This window comes from Crotalus tigris, unplaced genomic scaffold (assembly GCF_016545835.1).
Source record: "Crotalus tigris isolate CLP2741 ecotype Arizona unplaced genomic scaffold, ASM1654583v1 scf7180000018916.1150873, whole genome shotgun sequence".
NCBI lineage: Eukaryota > Metazoa > Chordata > Lepidosauria > Squamata > Viperidae > Crotalus > Crotalus tigris.
This window is the reverse complement of record NW_024097271.1, coordinates 642,831-660,519: the sequence shown is the minus strand read 5'-3', so window position 1 is coordinate 660,519 and position 17,689 is coordinate 642,831. Positions and strand designations below refer to the sequence as shown.

The window sequence follows — 17,689 nt, the reverse complement described above, 5'->3', positions numbered from 1 at the left end:
TATTACTTCTGGATTTTGTGCTTGTGATGAAAAAAATGAAACTTTGATTTTGGTTTTGCTGATTAGATAGATTCCTTATTATAGAAATGGCTAGTTATATATTAATGTGTAAATGTTAAAAGTTGAGGCTAGAATGTTGTTATCTTGTATTGTGCTAAAAAGAGTCAGAAGTCAACCCTTTTTTTCTTTCTTTCCTTGTACACTGACATTCCCTAAATTCTGCTGAAGATGTTACCTAGTCTTGTAACGAAATGTTTGGAAACCAATCCACAAACTCAGAGAACGAATCTCCGCCTTCATCCTGCATCCAAGCTACAGACATTCACCACTATCACAATTATAATTTCTGTTTTAGCTCTATACACAACTGCAATGACCATCCCTAAACTTTATTCATATAACTTTCCTAAACCTGCCCTGCAATTTCCATTGCATCTTTTCCCAATCTTTATTTGGCCAATAATTTGTTTGCCTCCATCCATAACTTTGCATTAAGAATATTATTGGTAAGGTACCGACCCATGCGCTATAATAGTAAGCTACCTGCTGATCTCTTTTATAACAGGTTTGTATGTGTGTGCTAAAAAGAAAATACGTATTTTTAAACTTGTACATTTTCCTTCCAGTTCCATTGTTTCAAGTTTATTAAAACTTAGTGAATAAATCTCTGGAAAAGTTCCCATTTATTACAGTATATCTATCTTGACATGCATGCATGTAGCAGTTTGAATAGATAGATAAATAGATAGATAGATAGATAGATAGATAGATAGATAGATAGATAGATAGATAGATAGATAGATAGATAGATAGATATAGATAGAGACAGAGATAGAGAGATAATGTTATTCATACAATCAGGTCTAATAATTGTTTCCCCTTCCCCTCCCTTCCTTGATGACAATAGAGAAAGAAAAATGGGGGAGGGCATACTAAAGATGAGTTCAAAATCCATTCAAAAATAAAGAAGTGCAGAGTTTAGTTTTTACTGTTATGTAATCTTATTTCGCCAAAAGCATTAGTAGATAAATCTTCAAACTACCTCTGGGATGTTGTGCCCTAATCAAATAAGAAGCTAAATCAAAATTTGATCTCAAGGGGGAAATAAGTGGTTTTTGACTTTCTTCTTGAGACTTCACTGCATCCTTGTAAAAAAGAGCTATGTGCTGTCACAGATGAGTCTATAGATGGTTTATTATTACCCAGATCCTCAGCTTCCTTGCTGCAGAATATATATGGGTTGTTATTCCTGTGCCTTTTTCAGTGTACTTCTAAGCCACAAGTCATAGGTTCCACTAGTCAGTATGAATCACTTTGCAGCTATAATTGATGTGTTTGTATTATTTATCTGCTCAACTGTCCTCCATGATTAATAGCATGCAGGCGTGTATAGAAGGCTCCAAATGTTGTATTATTATATGGCTGTCATATTTCACACAGATGGATCTTCCCAATGATGAGCCTGATCGATTAAGCAACCGAACGTTGCAGTATAACCCAAGCCAAGACAAATGGGTGGAGTGTGCGCCGATGAAGTATTCGAAGTACCGCTTCAGCACAGCTGTAGTCAACCATGAGATTTATGTGCTGGGTAAGAGCAAACAGATTTTTAAGAGATAGAGGGGCCACTTTTTATTTTTTCTTAGCAATTTGATTCTACGAAATGAAAGATTTCATTCTCCTACCATTCTCTATCTTGTAAGTTAGAGAAAGAAAATAGTATAAAATAACCGGCAAGGAACAATTATCTCCATTTTATGCACTTACTATATTAATTTTTTTCCTTGATTCATTTCCTGCATCACTTTGGAAACCGCATTCTTCCTTACCAATCAGAGGACGTTATTTGGTTCTGCTATTTTTTATTTTAACAAAACAACAATGTAGCCAGTGCAGTCTCTGTTTTTGATGAGTATGCTGATTGGAAATTTCTGGGAATTGTAGAACTACCTGGAGGGTGAAGGTGCCATGTTGGAAATAGTCTGCAATAGTACATTACAGATCTCTCTGCAGATAAAATTGTTATGACTAAATGGGATATCAGCATAGGTATATCATTCCAGGTCAATTTACACACGTAAAAATATTAGGTAAAATATTGATCTAAAGCTCAGCCACCACAGGAATCCAGTACAAAGTGTAAATATAGAAACATAGAAGAAATGTGCTTTGCAACATCCCAGCGTGAATCCATGCCTTTGATATTTATGTCCCAAATTGAACACAAGTGTATGAGTTAGATGGTTTATATTATAACAACATAACATGTTTTGTCATTTTTTTTACAGTATCTATGGCAGGAAAATACTGCAGAAATTTATTCTTATCTTCATATGTTGGCAGGATGGCCGCAAGAAAATTAATTAACTTTATTAATGTATGAGGAATCATTAAATTATCTCTCTGCTCTCTGTGGCATTTTCAGCATCTTAGTTTCAATGCTTCAGATTTTCCAATTCAGTATGATTACCCTAATGGTCTTATGAGAATGAAGCTGAGGCTACTCGAGGACATGAAAACATTATTATCTAGGACCTCTGTTGTATATTGGCTCAGATTTTCTATTCTGATCATTGTCCCTCCTGAATCTTTCTGAAGCTAGCAAACAACTTCCCTCATACAGAAGTTCCCACAGTTTGTCCTCCTTAAAGGTACAGGAGAAGGCTTCAGAAATAATCTCTGCGTATAAAAAAGCAACAGAGGAGGATAAACAGGGGAGAGGGAAAATATTGTAATTGACAGCTCTGCTCAATGAATTATTATTTAATCCATTGATCAGTCATGAACTCAGAATGACAGTAAAGGCCTATGCCAGAGCTTTCAATTGGACAGATATATGGGATTTGACATAAATGAACTATTGTATTTGAGGTATTTTTCTGTTTGCTTGGATTCCAGTAAGAAAAAGGTTTTTTTATATATTTGGAAAAACATTCAAGAGGTGTTGTGGTGAGGAGTAAAAAAGGGGAGTAGGACTTGGGGTGGTCACAGCCACCATGCTTACATTTTTTTTACAAACAGATACATAATACACACCATGGACACCCCTGGGGTGTTCTAGCAAAAGGGAAAAAGAATGGGTTTTCTATCGTTTTCTATGATTTGGAGTTGAGGAATATAGACTAAAGGAATTTAACTATGGAGGGTAAACACCAGCTATTGGTGGCTTTTTAATTCCAAACTAAATTATCAAGAGAGCTAGGAGACAGTTTATGACCCAAAAAGAGAAATGCAGGGAATTGGAAGAAAATCTGTTTTCAAAGCCCTTATTTTTCATGTTGATGTATGTGTTTGTGTACACACAAGTGAAGATTTATTAAATGTGTTCAACCTAGGACCTAGGAAGAGATATTTCAGCCTATTTCTGACAAGAGAAGAATAGTAGGTTTCCAGGCCAAAAAATCTAGAATTTCTATCTTGAAGAAAGGCTTGGGATAACAACAATAACTGCAGAATAAAGCCTGCTTAACCTAATCTAACATACAAGAGTAAGAACTCTGAAGAGAAAGGAAAATATATTTAATGAATAACTTCAATAGGCCCTGCACAGTTGAAAGCTAGTTGGAAGAACTCCAACAGAGGTCTTGTAGTACGATTTTGGTCCTCATTAAAGCAGCTTAACTTTTTTCAGGCTTTTAGCAAAAATGCCTTTTGGGGGGGGGGGGAAATGAGCCATTTGTAGAATCTTAAAGCAGGAACCCCTTTTTTCCCAAACTTACACAGAAGTCTGAAAGAAATCAGATTGCTTTAAGGAAGAACATAGAGGTGTCGCATTCACAGCACCTCTAATGCAGTTCTTTTTAACCATTTTCAAAGGGTGCATAGCCTAATTTACTCTATCCTTGCTTCACTTCAAGTTCTATATACACTCTTCCTCCTGTCTTTTCACTCTGCTTTACTTTTGGACCCATCTCCCTTTATGAAGAGATGATAGTGTACTTAGTACTCTTACCTGTCAGTACTTTCCATCTATTTTTGTCTCTATTTAAGATGTAAGCATAGGGGAAGCCCTCAAATAATATCCCATAGAACTAAGAATAAACCATTAAGTTCATTGCCCAGAAAACACTTCAAGAGAAAACACTTCAAGAGAAAACATAGACAAGACATAGACAACAAGGCCTCTCTACTGTTTTATAAACTTGGCAACTTGAAGATGTGTGGATTTCAACTCCCAGAATTCCCAGGCAGCATGGAAAACACTGATCTAGATGCATTTGACTTCATTCCCCCCCCCCCATTCCTTATCACGAGACATGTTAACTGAGACAGTTGTAAGTTGAAGATCAAAACATCTCTCTGCTTCAAGGCATTCTCTTTGTGATGTTTTATGTGGAAGAGAAGGGGGCAGGCATCTGCGGGTGATCTGAATTTAATCTCCCTCCATGTATTTTGTATAATAGCATCAGGACAGATTTATTTATTAGCTTTATATCCCACCTTTCATCCACAAACTAAGATGGCATTATAATAATAATAATAGTAGTAGTAAAGTTGGAAAGGACCTTGGAGGTCATCTAGTCCAACCCCCTGCTCAGGCAGGAAACCCTACACCATTTTGGACAAATGGCTGTCCAGTCTCTTCTTAAAAACTTCCAGTGTTGGAGCATTTACTGCTTCTGGAGGCAGGCTGTTCCACTGATTAATTGTTCTCACTGTCAGGAAGTTTCTCCTTAGTTCTAGGTTGCTTCTCTCCTTGATTCATAGCATTCATAATGCATTCATAATAGCATTCATAATGCATTCATAGCATTATATTCCAGCTATGGCCCTCAACAACCCTAGAAAGAGGTTGGGCAGAGAAAAGTGAGGTCACCCAATGTATTTCCATGGCCGAGGGCAACAGGGACTGGGGCCTCCTCTTTCCCTATACTTAATCGCTATACTATATTATATAAGATGCTATTTTCAGTTATGTTTTAAGGAACAGGGCTATAGTCATAAAGTGTACACACAGGTGGGTTGGTTGCAGAACCAGAAGTCTTGGGAGAAGAATTAAGTCCTTCCACTGTGTGTATTAATTTCACTCTGGGCCAGATCTTAGGACATATTGGTAGAGGAAAAAATGGTGGGTCAGCTGTAAGTTGCATATCTACCATATCATGTAGTTTAGACTTTGTGCCATTGCAAAGAAAGAGGATGGGAAGAAAACTGGAATTAGTTGTTTTTCCCAATAATTGCCCACTCTTTTTTTCTTCCCAAGAGGCACCACATCATGATTTGACGCCCTAGTTAAAACTTCTTGAGACGTCCTTGCTACTTAAATGATAAATAATCTTTTGAAGAACAGGAACATTTCCTGAGGATCTAAATTCTTTATTCTACTCACAGTATTAGACTGATCTTAGCTGTTTCTCCCCATATTTTCCCAGCAACATAACTATATTTGTTCAGAAGCCCAAGAAAGAGTGGTATTGTGTTCCTAATGACAGAGCCAATTGAATTCAGCCACTTTTGGAAGAAAACCAGATGGGGACGGCACCATTTGAGGTCATGCATTTTAATCTCTTGCATTAAAAAGAAAAGGCAAAAAACCTTCACAGCTGAATTTCTGGAAATTCATTACTAACAATTGGCAAATTAGAAGAGGCTTTGCCAAGGGCACCAGCTCAAACTTCCAGAAGAATAGTACTCTGTGAAATATAAGTCATCAGTAAGGGAAATAGCCTGACTAAAAAGGGTGTTCCCGCAACATTGTTTATCTGTTATGTAATCCCTGATTTTTATAAATAAGAACATGCAGGCAGCATTAAAGGAGGAATCCTATTATAAAAGATTTGGAATATCAAAGAATCTCTGTTTATCTTCCTCAGTCTGGAATTCCATCTCATTAAAATCTTGTTTTCCTCACAGCTCCAGCTGAGAGCTTTTTACAGAGTTTTAAGCAGTTAAGTAAGGTTCAATTAAATTCTGAAAATCGCCTTCATAAAATACTTATTGAAAGGGTACGAAGGGAGTTCGCTGAAAAGAAACATTAGAATAGGGAGGACACAGAAAGAGACTTTTTAAAGCCACAGCAATTTAGCCTGAAGAGTTATTTTGAATTAATTATACAATTTCTAAAATAAACTATTTCCAGATTTTTCAAGGTTCTTAATGAATGAAAAGCAATGTAATGTACCTTCAAATAGAAGGTACATTATATCATGTCGTAGCTTAGTCTTCTGTCCCCTGTATCCTCCATATGTTTTAGAACTCCAACTCCTAGCATTCCTAACTACCACAACTTAGTTAAGAACTCTAGGAACTGATGTGGACCACATCTTTAAAAACTACTTGTGTTATATTAGGCAAATTATTAGGCATATAATTGTGATTGTGATGTGATATATCACTAACATTTTAAAAAAAGAAAGATGGAAGAAAAAGACAGAATAAGTAAACTAATGAAAATTTGATCAAATTATTTGAAAAGTTTCTTCCTTGACCCTTCCTCCCCTTTCACTGGCCATTTCCTTTGTACAAAATATACATAATTTTTGATATTTTTGTTCCAAATACTGATGTTGTAGTCCAAAAAAACTTATGTATCTTTGAAAAAAAACTATTTTTCTAAAGTTTTATGTTAGCCATATTTATGATAGCGATAGTAGGATAAACTCATGTGATTTAACATTCTAACTAACTCCTGAATTTCATTGCAAACTGTAAAGTGATTGCAAACACCTCTTACCAAATATTTTTTTGCTGGACATGACATTGGAATACAGGTAGTTCTTAACAATCATTCATTTAACAACAGTTTAAAGTTAGATTCTAATACAGATGCAAGTAGAAACCAGCAACTATCAAAATATAAATAACCAATTTCACATAATTCCAATCTCTGCCAATTTCCATATGACAGTATTATAAAACATGACCCAGTGATTTTATTCAATTAATATAAAATAGCAATAATCTACTTTCATGGGGCATTAAATAACACTTTTAGACTATTTTTAAAGCTTTGTTAACAGATGCTAACTGAAGGTCAAATATATTTGTTTCCACAAAACTTGCATCTTTGTTGGAGGTTGCCTCCCACATGTCCTTCACTGAAAAGGGAAGACGTGAAGATACAAAATCCTGCTTTACTATCCCAGTATTATAATGGCAATAACCTTCCCATTTTTATGTATTTTACAAACACAGCTGTGTTAAATTTTAAAAGCCATTAAACTCATTACTTACATGCAAAAACATTTTTGATTGCAGAGCTGCTCAAGTGTATTGTGGAAAGCTTTGAAGAATGAAGTCATGCAAATATTTCTTTGCTGGCTTGCTGTAGTTGCTCTTACAGAATTACAGAATCCAGAGTAGAGGTCTTCTAGTCCAACCCCCTGCTCAAGCTGAACACCTTATACTCTTCTAGACAAATGGCTGTCCAATCTCTTCTTAAAAATGCCCAGTAATGGCATACTCATAACTTTTGGAGACAAGCCATTCCATTGATTAATAATTCCCACTGTCAGGAAATTACTCCTTAATTCTAGGTTGGATCTTAACAATTCTGTTCTCTTCTACACTATAGCCATTCAGACTTATTTTTATTTATTTTTCACATTTCTGTACTATCCAGATATTTGAAGACAGATATTATGTCTTCTTACAATCTTTTTTTCTGGGCTAATCATACTAGCTCCTTCAAACATTCTTCCTAAGCTTTTTTTTTCCAGCCTCTTATTAGCTTGGTTACTGTTTTCTGGACCTCCTCCAGCTTGTCAATATCCTTCCTATATTACAATAACCAGTACTGGATTTAATGTTCTAGGGATGACCACATAGTATAGAGGAATGTTGATTTCTCTTGATCTTGATTGCATTTGCCTGGTTCATGTTCAGCTTATGATCCGTCAAGACATCCAGTCCCCTTTTCCATATACTACTGCCCAATATGTTCTTCCATGTTCTTCTATATCAGTGTCTTTGATTTTTCTTACTTAAATGCATTAGTCTTTTTTGAAATTAATTTTGTTGGTTTCTGCCATCATTCCTCCTTGCTGTTTGTTATTCCCCCTATTATTTATCTGCAAAGTTGACATCCAAGTCATTTATAAATTTGTTGAATACTAAATGATCTTGAATGGAGCCCTAAAATATACCACCTAAATGTGTTTTCAACATATTCCACATATTGTTATCAAAAGGCCCACTTATATAATAAAAAAGCAGTGCATGATTGACATGATTTGAATCTAGTTCTCCTAACTCCTAGTATACCAGTAATATATTGTATCAAGTTCCTCTCTCACATGGAAATAAAAAGCAAAACAGCTAAGAATATTGAGGTCATACTTGGACCTCTGTATGTATATCTGTATACCTCTGTATGTAGGTCTTTGGTTGTTCGGGTTTTCTCCCGCGTAAAATTGGAAGTGTCTTGGCGACGTTTCAACGAAGTCCCATTCGTCATCTTCAGGCTGGTGTTTTCAGCTTCGTGCTTCGAGCAGCAATACAAACACCCGCGAAAACCTCAGAAAACAAATACCTCTGTATGTATATGCTTGTTTACATGGACCCAAAAGCACAAATCTGATCTCTTGGATAATATTATGCATCTGTCAGTTCTTAAAGGAAATTAAGTGCCATTTCTGAAAGACCAGGATTATAGTCCAAGTGTGTGCTTGTGTGATTGCTAAACTTTATTATTAAAACCCAATTACATTTTGAATAAAGTTCCAATATAGTTCATATATTCCACTATGGCTTATTGGTTAAAGACACTGAGCTAGTGAGCTGGAGCTGATAGCCCAGGTTCAAGACCCAAGTGCCATGCAACATGATGAGCTCCCGTTACTTGCCCAGCTTATGCCAACCTAGCAGTTCAAAAGCAAGCAAATGCAAATAGATAAATAGGTACCACTTTGGTGGGAAGTGAACAGCATTCTGTGAGCCTCAGTGTATAATCATGTTGGCTACATGACCACGAAAATGTCTTTGGACAAGGCTGGATCCCTCGGCTAAGAAATAGAGATAAGCACTACCCCCTAGAGTTGGACATGGCTGGACAGGGGAAACTTTTATCTATATCTTTATAGCTTATGCAAAGGAGTACATAAATGCAGATGATGGTCAACAACATGTTCATGATGGTCAACAACATAGAAGATGTACTCTTTTTAAACAGAATTGAATTTCTTAATCACATGGAATTTCATGGATATAGAGGACTCCTATCTTTGTTTGATACGCTGCACATGCAAAGCAATTTTCCAGCTTCTATCCCCAACCTCTAGATTATGATTATATGCAGATATATTCACTGACAAGGCCATGAACAATGTCTGGAACTGAAAAAAATGGAGCTTTATGATTATACTCCAAATCAGTCCTTAACATAAAACAATCAATGGAATAAGCTGGATAAACTAAGCTATCTATCTATCTATCTATCTATCTATCTATCTATCTATCTATCTATCTATCTATTTAATATTTCTGTATTTGAATATAACTCTGAAGCTATCAGCTCACCAAACTGGTACCTGTGGCTTGAAGTTCTTCATAAAACAAATAAACAAGTCTTTTCTATAGCTTTTTTGGGACATAAATTCGCTACTCTCAGTATTAAAGAATACTATCATCAAAATAAATATCCTATTACCCATAATCTGATTTCATAATTATGTAATTGTTACTCATCTCATTTTAATAATTTTGCAAGCTCTTAGAATTCATTGCATTATTAGAGTTTGGAGAAAGCTATTAAAAATCAGAAAACATTGTATTGAAGAGGCAGCTCCAGCACAAATCAGCTCCAGCACAATTAAAAAGCAAAGATGCATAAGAAAATAGTTACTTTGCCTATTATATAAGCTTCTCAGGAGAATGATTAGAATATGGATATATAAATGGGAATATTTGTATGAGGGTTCTAAATTAAAACTGAAGACCACCATATGCTGTTGAACTTAATTAAAGAATACCTATTTTTAATTGTAAATCTACAACAGTTCTTACTGAGAAAAAATAAGATGGAATTATACACCGTTCTTTGTTTTATTGATTCTGAAAAGTGAGTCCGCATTTTCTCTGAATCTACAGTGTGCACACTATTTATTTGCTAGGCCTCTTTCGGCTTGTAATATTTACAGACAATGATGAATAACCTTCTGCTTGTTTTCATCCAAAATGTGTGATCTGCTAAATGGAAACACATTTGACGACCTGTTGATTATCTGGCCTTGCTGAAGCCAACTGAGAAGTTGTCTGTCAATTAACATTTAAAACTGACCACTGATCATTATCAGCTCTTGGCTGGCTCTTTGTGTAATTATAACTATGAATGACTGAGAATTTCCATAGACTCTTTGTGTAATGTTTTTCTAGTAATATAGATGCAAGAGCTTCTGGGTAATATACAGCATGATTTAAAGATTACAAATTGTCTGTGTAATTCATAGGGAAAAAAGTGACACATTTCTACAATCTGATCCCAAACATGTTGTGAAATTAGACTTAATATTCTAGGCCTGGGGATACTTTTGATTTTTTTTAAAGTGTTATGAAAATCATCCCACCTCATGTAAACATGGCACCTCATGAAAGTACACGCACTTTTATTCAAATTTCCTCATAACCCTGAAAAAAATGCAGATGATTTAAGAGTTCCATTAACTTAGTATGTATAACCCTAATAGGCATGATGGCCTATGAGAAAATGGCTACTGTGTGGATCTGATTATTCATAAAACATACTTCTGTGGGAGAATGATACTTTCACCTAACCTCACCAAGTAACTTGCATAACTAGAAAAGAGGCAGAATCTGACCCTGAGAACACAATAACACAACAAAGGTAGAATCTGAACCTGAGAAAATAAAGGTAATGATGGGGATCCTGATGTGTCGTTTAATAAATCACTTCATTCATCTGTCTCACAGACACACCCTGTCCCCCATCTTTCTCCCTTCTCCCTTTCCTTTTTTATACTAATTTGTATTATAGTTAGAGTTAAAAAAAACTAATGCAAACTAAAGAAATAAAAAAATAACATATAATAAAAGTGCAGAAATAAAAAAGAAAAGAAAAGACATAATACTAGTTAGTAGTAAAAAAGCAATTAAAAAAAGAAAAAAAGAAATGTAAAAAAGATTTTCCCCTTTATCAACATGAGTGTGGTTTTGAAACGTATCACCTTGTTTAATAGTGTAACAAAAATTCTCTTCTTCCCATATTTCATCCATCAACAAATTTTAAAGCCTCATCATTCAGTCCTAATCAGCAAAAGTCCATTAAGAGAGGGGTCCCCAACCCTCAGTCTGTGGACCAATACTGGGCTGCGGCATGCCAGCAACTGGTCCGCATAAACAATTTCTTGACCAAAACTGAAGAAGCTTCTTGGATGAAAAGTGAAACGTCTTCAAGGAGAAAAAAACCCAAGAAAGTCCACCTGCCTTTTGAAAAGCACCTTTGGCTAAATAAAATAAGCTAACTTGGTATTCTTTTCCTTTACTTTTAACACCATAGCTTATTACTTTTTCTGAAAATATAACAAAAAGAATCTCTTCTTCTCATATCTTCCCTCTTCCCTCTAAACAAATATTTAAATCTTTGTCATTTTGCCCTGGTTGAGAAAAACTCAATAAGCGCTACTAAAAAAGTACAACATACATATTTCCACATTGATCAAATTAGTCAACTTTATATCCTTTCCTTTTGATTTAAAAAATCTTGATGTTTATTCTCTTTAAATAGTGTCCAGAAGCTGATTATCTCTTTGTCTTTTTTCAAGAACACCCTCATAGGTTCAACACATCTTTTTTGTAAGTCCAAAATAAGAAAGTTGTCCAAGTCACTCTTCTGATTTATTATTTGTATGTCACTTTTAGTTAGTAAAACATTAGCCTACTTTATTTATTTGTAAATTCATTGTTATTGTCTCCTTGTGGGGACCCTTCATATGAAGCATTTGGGGGTGATCTCAGGTTGACCCTTTTATACAGAGAGGAATATTGAGTTGCTGAACTGTTCACCAACTCCTTGTTCTATTGCAGTGATCACTTATGCTAAATGTGGAACTTTTCCTCAGTCCTCCGTTGCTTTCCCAGAAGTCTTTCCCTTCTCCTTTTCCTATCATCACTTTCCCAGCATTCCCAACTCACTCTCATTCTCCATCTTCCACTTTCTCACATCCCCTGCAAACCTATTAATTCCTTCTGGGGAAGAGGAATGGTAAGTGGCCTAGGTGTAATACAAAGACATTTTAAATAAATAACTGGAATTGCCTTGGATTGAAAAGTGTTTCCCAGCTAAAGAAATAAAAATTGGGTGGGGACACTATGACAGGGAAGTCAAGTAGAAGATAGAGATCTCAGTCTTGATGTGGCTTGCACCACAAAGAAAAAGCTGTGTTGGCATTTTCTTCCTGTCCTCCAAAAGACAAGTCTTAAAACAATGCTGAATCAAGGGTAATGCATGAATAATTGTGCACAAATATATGAACTACAATGCCTTACCTGTTGTGTGATCAAAAGCCAGGAATATATTTTTGGAATCTGTCAAAGGTGTGCAGAAAGGATGGATTGCTAAAGCTTTGGAAGGGAAAGCTTTATAGCTAATTCTGTCCTGGGGAAATTTGTAGGTACCTATGAGAATCCGTCTGACCTATGAGACATTCTACTCTAAACAAGGCAATGTTAGTGGCTCAACGTGAGTCTAAGATACCCCTGGGATGCTAAACCAATCAATGTCAAGACACACAAGTTAAGGCCTCTCAGTTCATTTATAATTGGTAGACTTTCCTTTTGTAAAGAGAATTATAATGAGGATGCCAATTAGCATTCACTGAACTGCTGAAACAATTCAGAAATATTGTTATGTCAGATTTAGTGTGAAGTTGTCAAATGACACAATTTTCATTATCTCAGGTCATGCACAGAGAATCCAGAAACATACATTCCAAAGCATGGTTAAATTGCTTGTATTAGCAGGGGAAAGGCTGTGTGCATATAAATGCTTAGCGTAGAACTGTGTACCCATTTATAAAGGTCACTTTCTAATCTCTCTCTCTCTCCCTCTCTCTCTCTCTCTCTCTCTCTCTCTCTCTCTCTCTCTCTCTCTCTCTCTCTCTCTCTCTCTCTCTCTCTCTCTCTCTCACGCACACACACACAGTATGTACTATATGTATGAATATACAAAAGTTTTAAAAAAAAACCAGGGCAAGCCAAAAGCTTGGTGGACACAAAGAAGAATTTTTACAACACATAGATAGCCATCTGCCCATGGTCTAAAAATCTGATTTAAATAATTAGGTGGGTAGACTTGATCTTAGCTTTATCATACTTTGGTGTTCAGAGAACCATAAGGGCCAGCTAAAGAAAATAAAATATAAAGGTCATTTAGTAAAATAAATTAAAATTTTAATAGCACTATATTTTATTTAGGTCCTATAATGTAATAGTTCTCACAAATAGTTCTCTAGTTCTCTTACAAATAGATCCTATACTGTAATAGTTCTCATTTGTAAAGAATGGAAAGGGCTAGGCATCATCCTTCAATCTTGGAATTAAAACTTGTTTAAACTTTCCCGCTAAATGGACAGGACTTGCACATGTATTGAAACTATAACTCCTAAAATTTTCAGCAATCTGAGCTGCAATCTGAACATGTCTGGAATGAGCAAAGTTAGAAAAGGCGATGAGGCACAAACCATGGCATAAACATATCTATTCCTTCTTCAAATTGCATGGGTTAAACCTGGAGTCTCCAGAATGGCATTTTAAACATCAAAGTATCTGAAAAACTTCTAGAGTCTGCCAGATTGCCTATTTTACCTGTTATACCACTACTTTAAAAAAAACCTATCACATATTTTAATTAATAAAAAAATAACTTATTTTAATACAAAAAACCCAAACCCTTTTAAAAAATAGCTATGGGACCCAAAATTAGTGGAGGAATACACAAAATTTCCCTTAGATGTCTGTCCAAGTGCCCAGAAAAACAAAACAAAAATAACTGGGCTGTTTGAGTGATTGGGGGGGGGCTTAAAATGGGTGGGCAGGAATACTTTAATATTTTACCAATGATTTTTCCATAACTCTCCAGATCTAACACAGCTGCCATTTTGGGACAGTAGTTAGGATAATCTAACCACAAGAATTAAGACATCAGCCAACTGCACAGTATTTGTAACTTTTAAATTCCTGTACTGTACATACTTAACCAAAAATAAATACCATTGTAATCTGTGGGTGTCAGTTCTGGGGAATTATTTGAAAGATAGAACCTGAGACTGGCCCAAAGTAACAGAATCAGTTAAAGATTTTGCTGATAGTTGTTGTTACAGTACATAAATTTCTCCTTATTTCATTATGTAAACATTTGCAAAAGATTTATCTGAAATTTCATTTCTTGTACACTTCTCGGTAACCATGTAGCAAAGTTAGTTTACACATGGCTTCCATCAAAATGAGAATTCCACAGATGGATAAGTATTATAGTCTAAGTCCAAATAATGTTTCATCAAGCATTTTGTTACCAGACCAGACACTCAGACAGATAATTCCCATTTCACATAAATGTACTTTTGTGCAAACATTACACTAAAGACATGTTATTATTTCTTTCCATCCTAACCCAAAACTGTGTGTCTTTTGATATGGGAGATGAATTCTGTGCCCCAACAGCAAATGTGAAAAAAGCGTTTGGTAAGCTGATTTAAATTATTACTGCTGAGGACTTTCTTATACATGCACCTGTTTTTCAAGGATATAAATTTTTAATCTCAAAAAAGTTTCTTTCCAAATTCTTCTCTTTCCAACAGAAGAAGTCTTTAGTTAGGTCATCCATTAAAAGGAATGTGAGCATTCTTCCCACTAGGCCAGAAATTCCCAACCCAACCTGAGGTGCCCATACCCCAGAGGTTGCAAGATGGAATTTAGAAGTGTGACAAAGAGTGGCTTGTGTCCCTTAGTCACAATTACTGTGTTTGTAGGCGGTGCCAACATTAATTACATTTGCTAGTGCTGGGGAGGGGGACATAGAAGTTGGAGAACCACAGCTCTAGGCATTGAAATGCTGGCCTTGTTAAAAAAAAAAAAAAAAGCGGAGGGGGGAGTTATGTGCAACTTTTCCTGAGAAAAATGCCAGCATCTTTGTATTCATCCTTGGATGTTATTTTAAAGTACATAATCCTATGAAATTCTTACATAGAATTGTGGAAATCATATATGACCCCAGCAAGTACATAGCTTTCCCCTCCAGGTTCATCTACTGATGTTAGGAGAGTTTACTAGTGTATAACCATTAAGGTTCTTTCCCCTTGTTCTCCTGGGAGGCAGTGTTCAACTATCATGTGAGCAGTTTGGATGAATATTTCAAGTACATCCCCCAAAAATATTTATTTCTGCTGTTTTCTAAAGATATTTCTTGCTTTAGCTGCAGTTGACATGTAGGAAGTTTTTTTATGACAGAGAGTAAGCTCTTTTGTTGAATTAACAATATTGAAATACGAGTTCTGTTTGTGTGTGTGTGTGTGTGTGTGTGTGTGTGTATGCACCGACGCACATGCAAACAAGGTTTCAAATGTGCTTTTATTTTTTTCTAGCGTATAAGACTCACATCCTCCAATTCTGTTCTGCAGATATCATATTTTACAAGATTAAACCACAGTATTTTGTATCTGGGAAAATGAAATAGATAGCACATTCCTTGCTGTCATATGACAGTGAGGAGGAATGTGATGCTGTAGCAGATAAATGTATTCTTCAGAGTCTGTATTTTGCAGAAATAAGATATTTAAAGAGATTTTTCAATTTCTTCCATTTTATTTCCATCATTATGTTATTTTAGTTTATTTATTTATTCATCTTGAATACCGTAAATGCCGGCGTACAAGGCGACCCGGCGTATAAGACGCCCCCCATCTTTATAGCCAGGCCGCATTCCTAGAACGTCGTCTTATACGCCGGAAACTACCAGTATTTCCGGCGTATAAGACGACTCGGCGTATAAGACGACCCCCGTCTTTGGCGCCAATTTCAGCGCTCGCAGAAGTCGCCTTATACGCCGGCATTTACGGTACTTTGGTGTACAAATTTAGCATGTTTTTTCTAAGGGGAAGGGGATTTTTTCCAATATGCAAGATTATTTCTTCCTTATAGAATATGGATTGTTTCTATTTGCAAGACTGAAAAATGTTGAAGTAGTGATCTTGGAGAAAAAAGATAACTTAGCTCCCAGAGAATGAGAAGACCCATTCTGATGAACCATTTTTATTCTCTTTGAACTCTCTCTTTCTCTCTCCCTCTGCAGGTGGAATTGGCTGCCTTGATCGTGACAGAGGACAAGCACGGCAATGTCTAGATGTCGTGGAGATCTATAACCCTGATGGGAATTATTGGCGAGAAGGACCACCTATGCCTTACCCTCTTCTTTCCCTAAGAACCAACTCTACCTGTGCTGGTGCTGTGGAAGGGAAACTTTATATCTGTGGAGGATTTCGTGGAACAGGTCTGGAGAAATCCAAAGAGAACGTTGTTATGTTTGCAATGTGCTTCAAGAATCACCCTAAATATCACTATCCTAACTTACATTGCATCCCATCCCAATTTGAATTTGTCTGTCTGTCTGTCTGATTCCAGCACCGTAAAAAGTCTGAGGAAGTCCTGGTTCATGGGTGCTCTTGCATGAGCAAATGACAAAACATGCATCACAATATTGTAATACAAACTCTGCATTTTTGTATTTGTTTCAGGATGCTGCACACAAGTGAATAAGGGGTAAATCTTGTATTTGTGACATCTCAATGCCCTTTTCATCATTTTGACAAAAATCTTAGTTTTATAGGACCTCCACTAGTCCTATATAATAGTCACTGGGAATATCCCAAATTTACAGTATATCAGTTTACTGAAATAGTTCAGATCTCATACATTTCTGCAAACAGATTCTTATAATCATATAATAATTATGATTAAATTTTGACCATGATATTCTTCCATATGCATATTGTCTGCAGTCCCATTTATTTATCATGTATATTTACAATATATTCCACTTTCTTTCAGAGAGTCTATAGCATTATATATGATTTTTTCTCCCCCCCCCTTAATTTTTTCATCAGAACAATTTCATAGGTTAGACTAAAATTATGGGAAAAGTCACCTAATAACCTTTTTGTTGGGGCTGGAGTGAATATACCCAATATCAGTTCTGCATTATAATCTGTATACCAATTGCCGGGTACAAGGCACAAGATCCACATGCGTTGTTATTCAAGCTAACTACTTTATTGTAGTCTTCATATAATACAGGAATCTTCCCAGACTGCTTGCTTTTTCTTGGAAACAGATAGATAAGACTCCATGGAGCTTAGGGGGGAGTCTCAATTCTGAATCTCTTGCAGCTGCACAACAATTCAAGACTAATTCCTTGCTTGAGTCCTCCCTCCTGCCTGGCTGGGTATTTCCCAACATCATTTTTTTATCACTATATTACAAATAACAATTTTCTTTGCATATATGTATAAACAACTGCAGAACTGGATGTAAATTTTCTCATGAAATAGCACAGCATTCATATTTTCAGAAATAGGACAATGTTATGTCAGGGAATTGTGCAGCCAGTGTCCAAATAGAGTCAGAGATGCTGACACAAACTTGCAGTTTTATATAAATAAATATATTTTACATTTATATTTACAGCAAACAAGATAGTCAGGCACATCACTACATCATGAGATAAATTGTCAGGTAAATCACA

At 35.8% G+C, this 17,689-nt stretch overlaps 1 protein-coding gene across 3 annotated transcripts in view; it reads left to right on the top strand.

The window, feature by feature from the left end:
* The window catches only part of KBTBD12 (kelch repeat and BTB domain containing 12), a 121,859-nt gene that overhangs the window by 34,992 nt on the left and 69,178 nt on the right, over positions 1-17,689 (top strand). For all 3 annotated transcript variants that reach the window (XM_039357392.1, XM_039357390.1, XM_039357391.1), the window contains exons 4-5: positions 1,441-1,591; positions 16,241-16,438. In XM_039357392.1, coding sequence (XP_039213326.1) covers positions 1,441-1,591; positions 16,241-16,438 — 349 coding nt within the window. The remainder of the gene's footprint in view (positions 1-1,440; positions 1,592-16,240; positions 16,439-17,689) is intronic.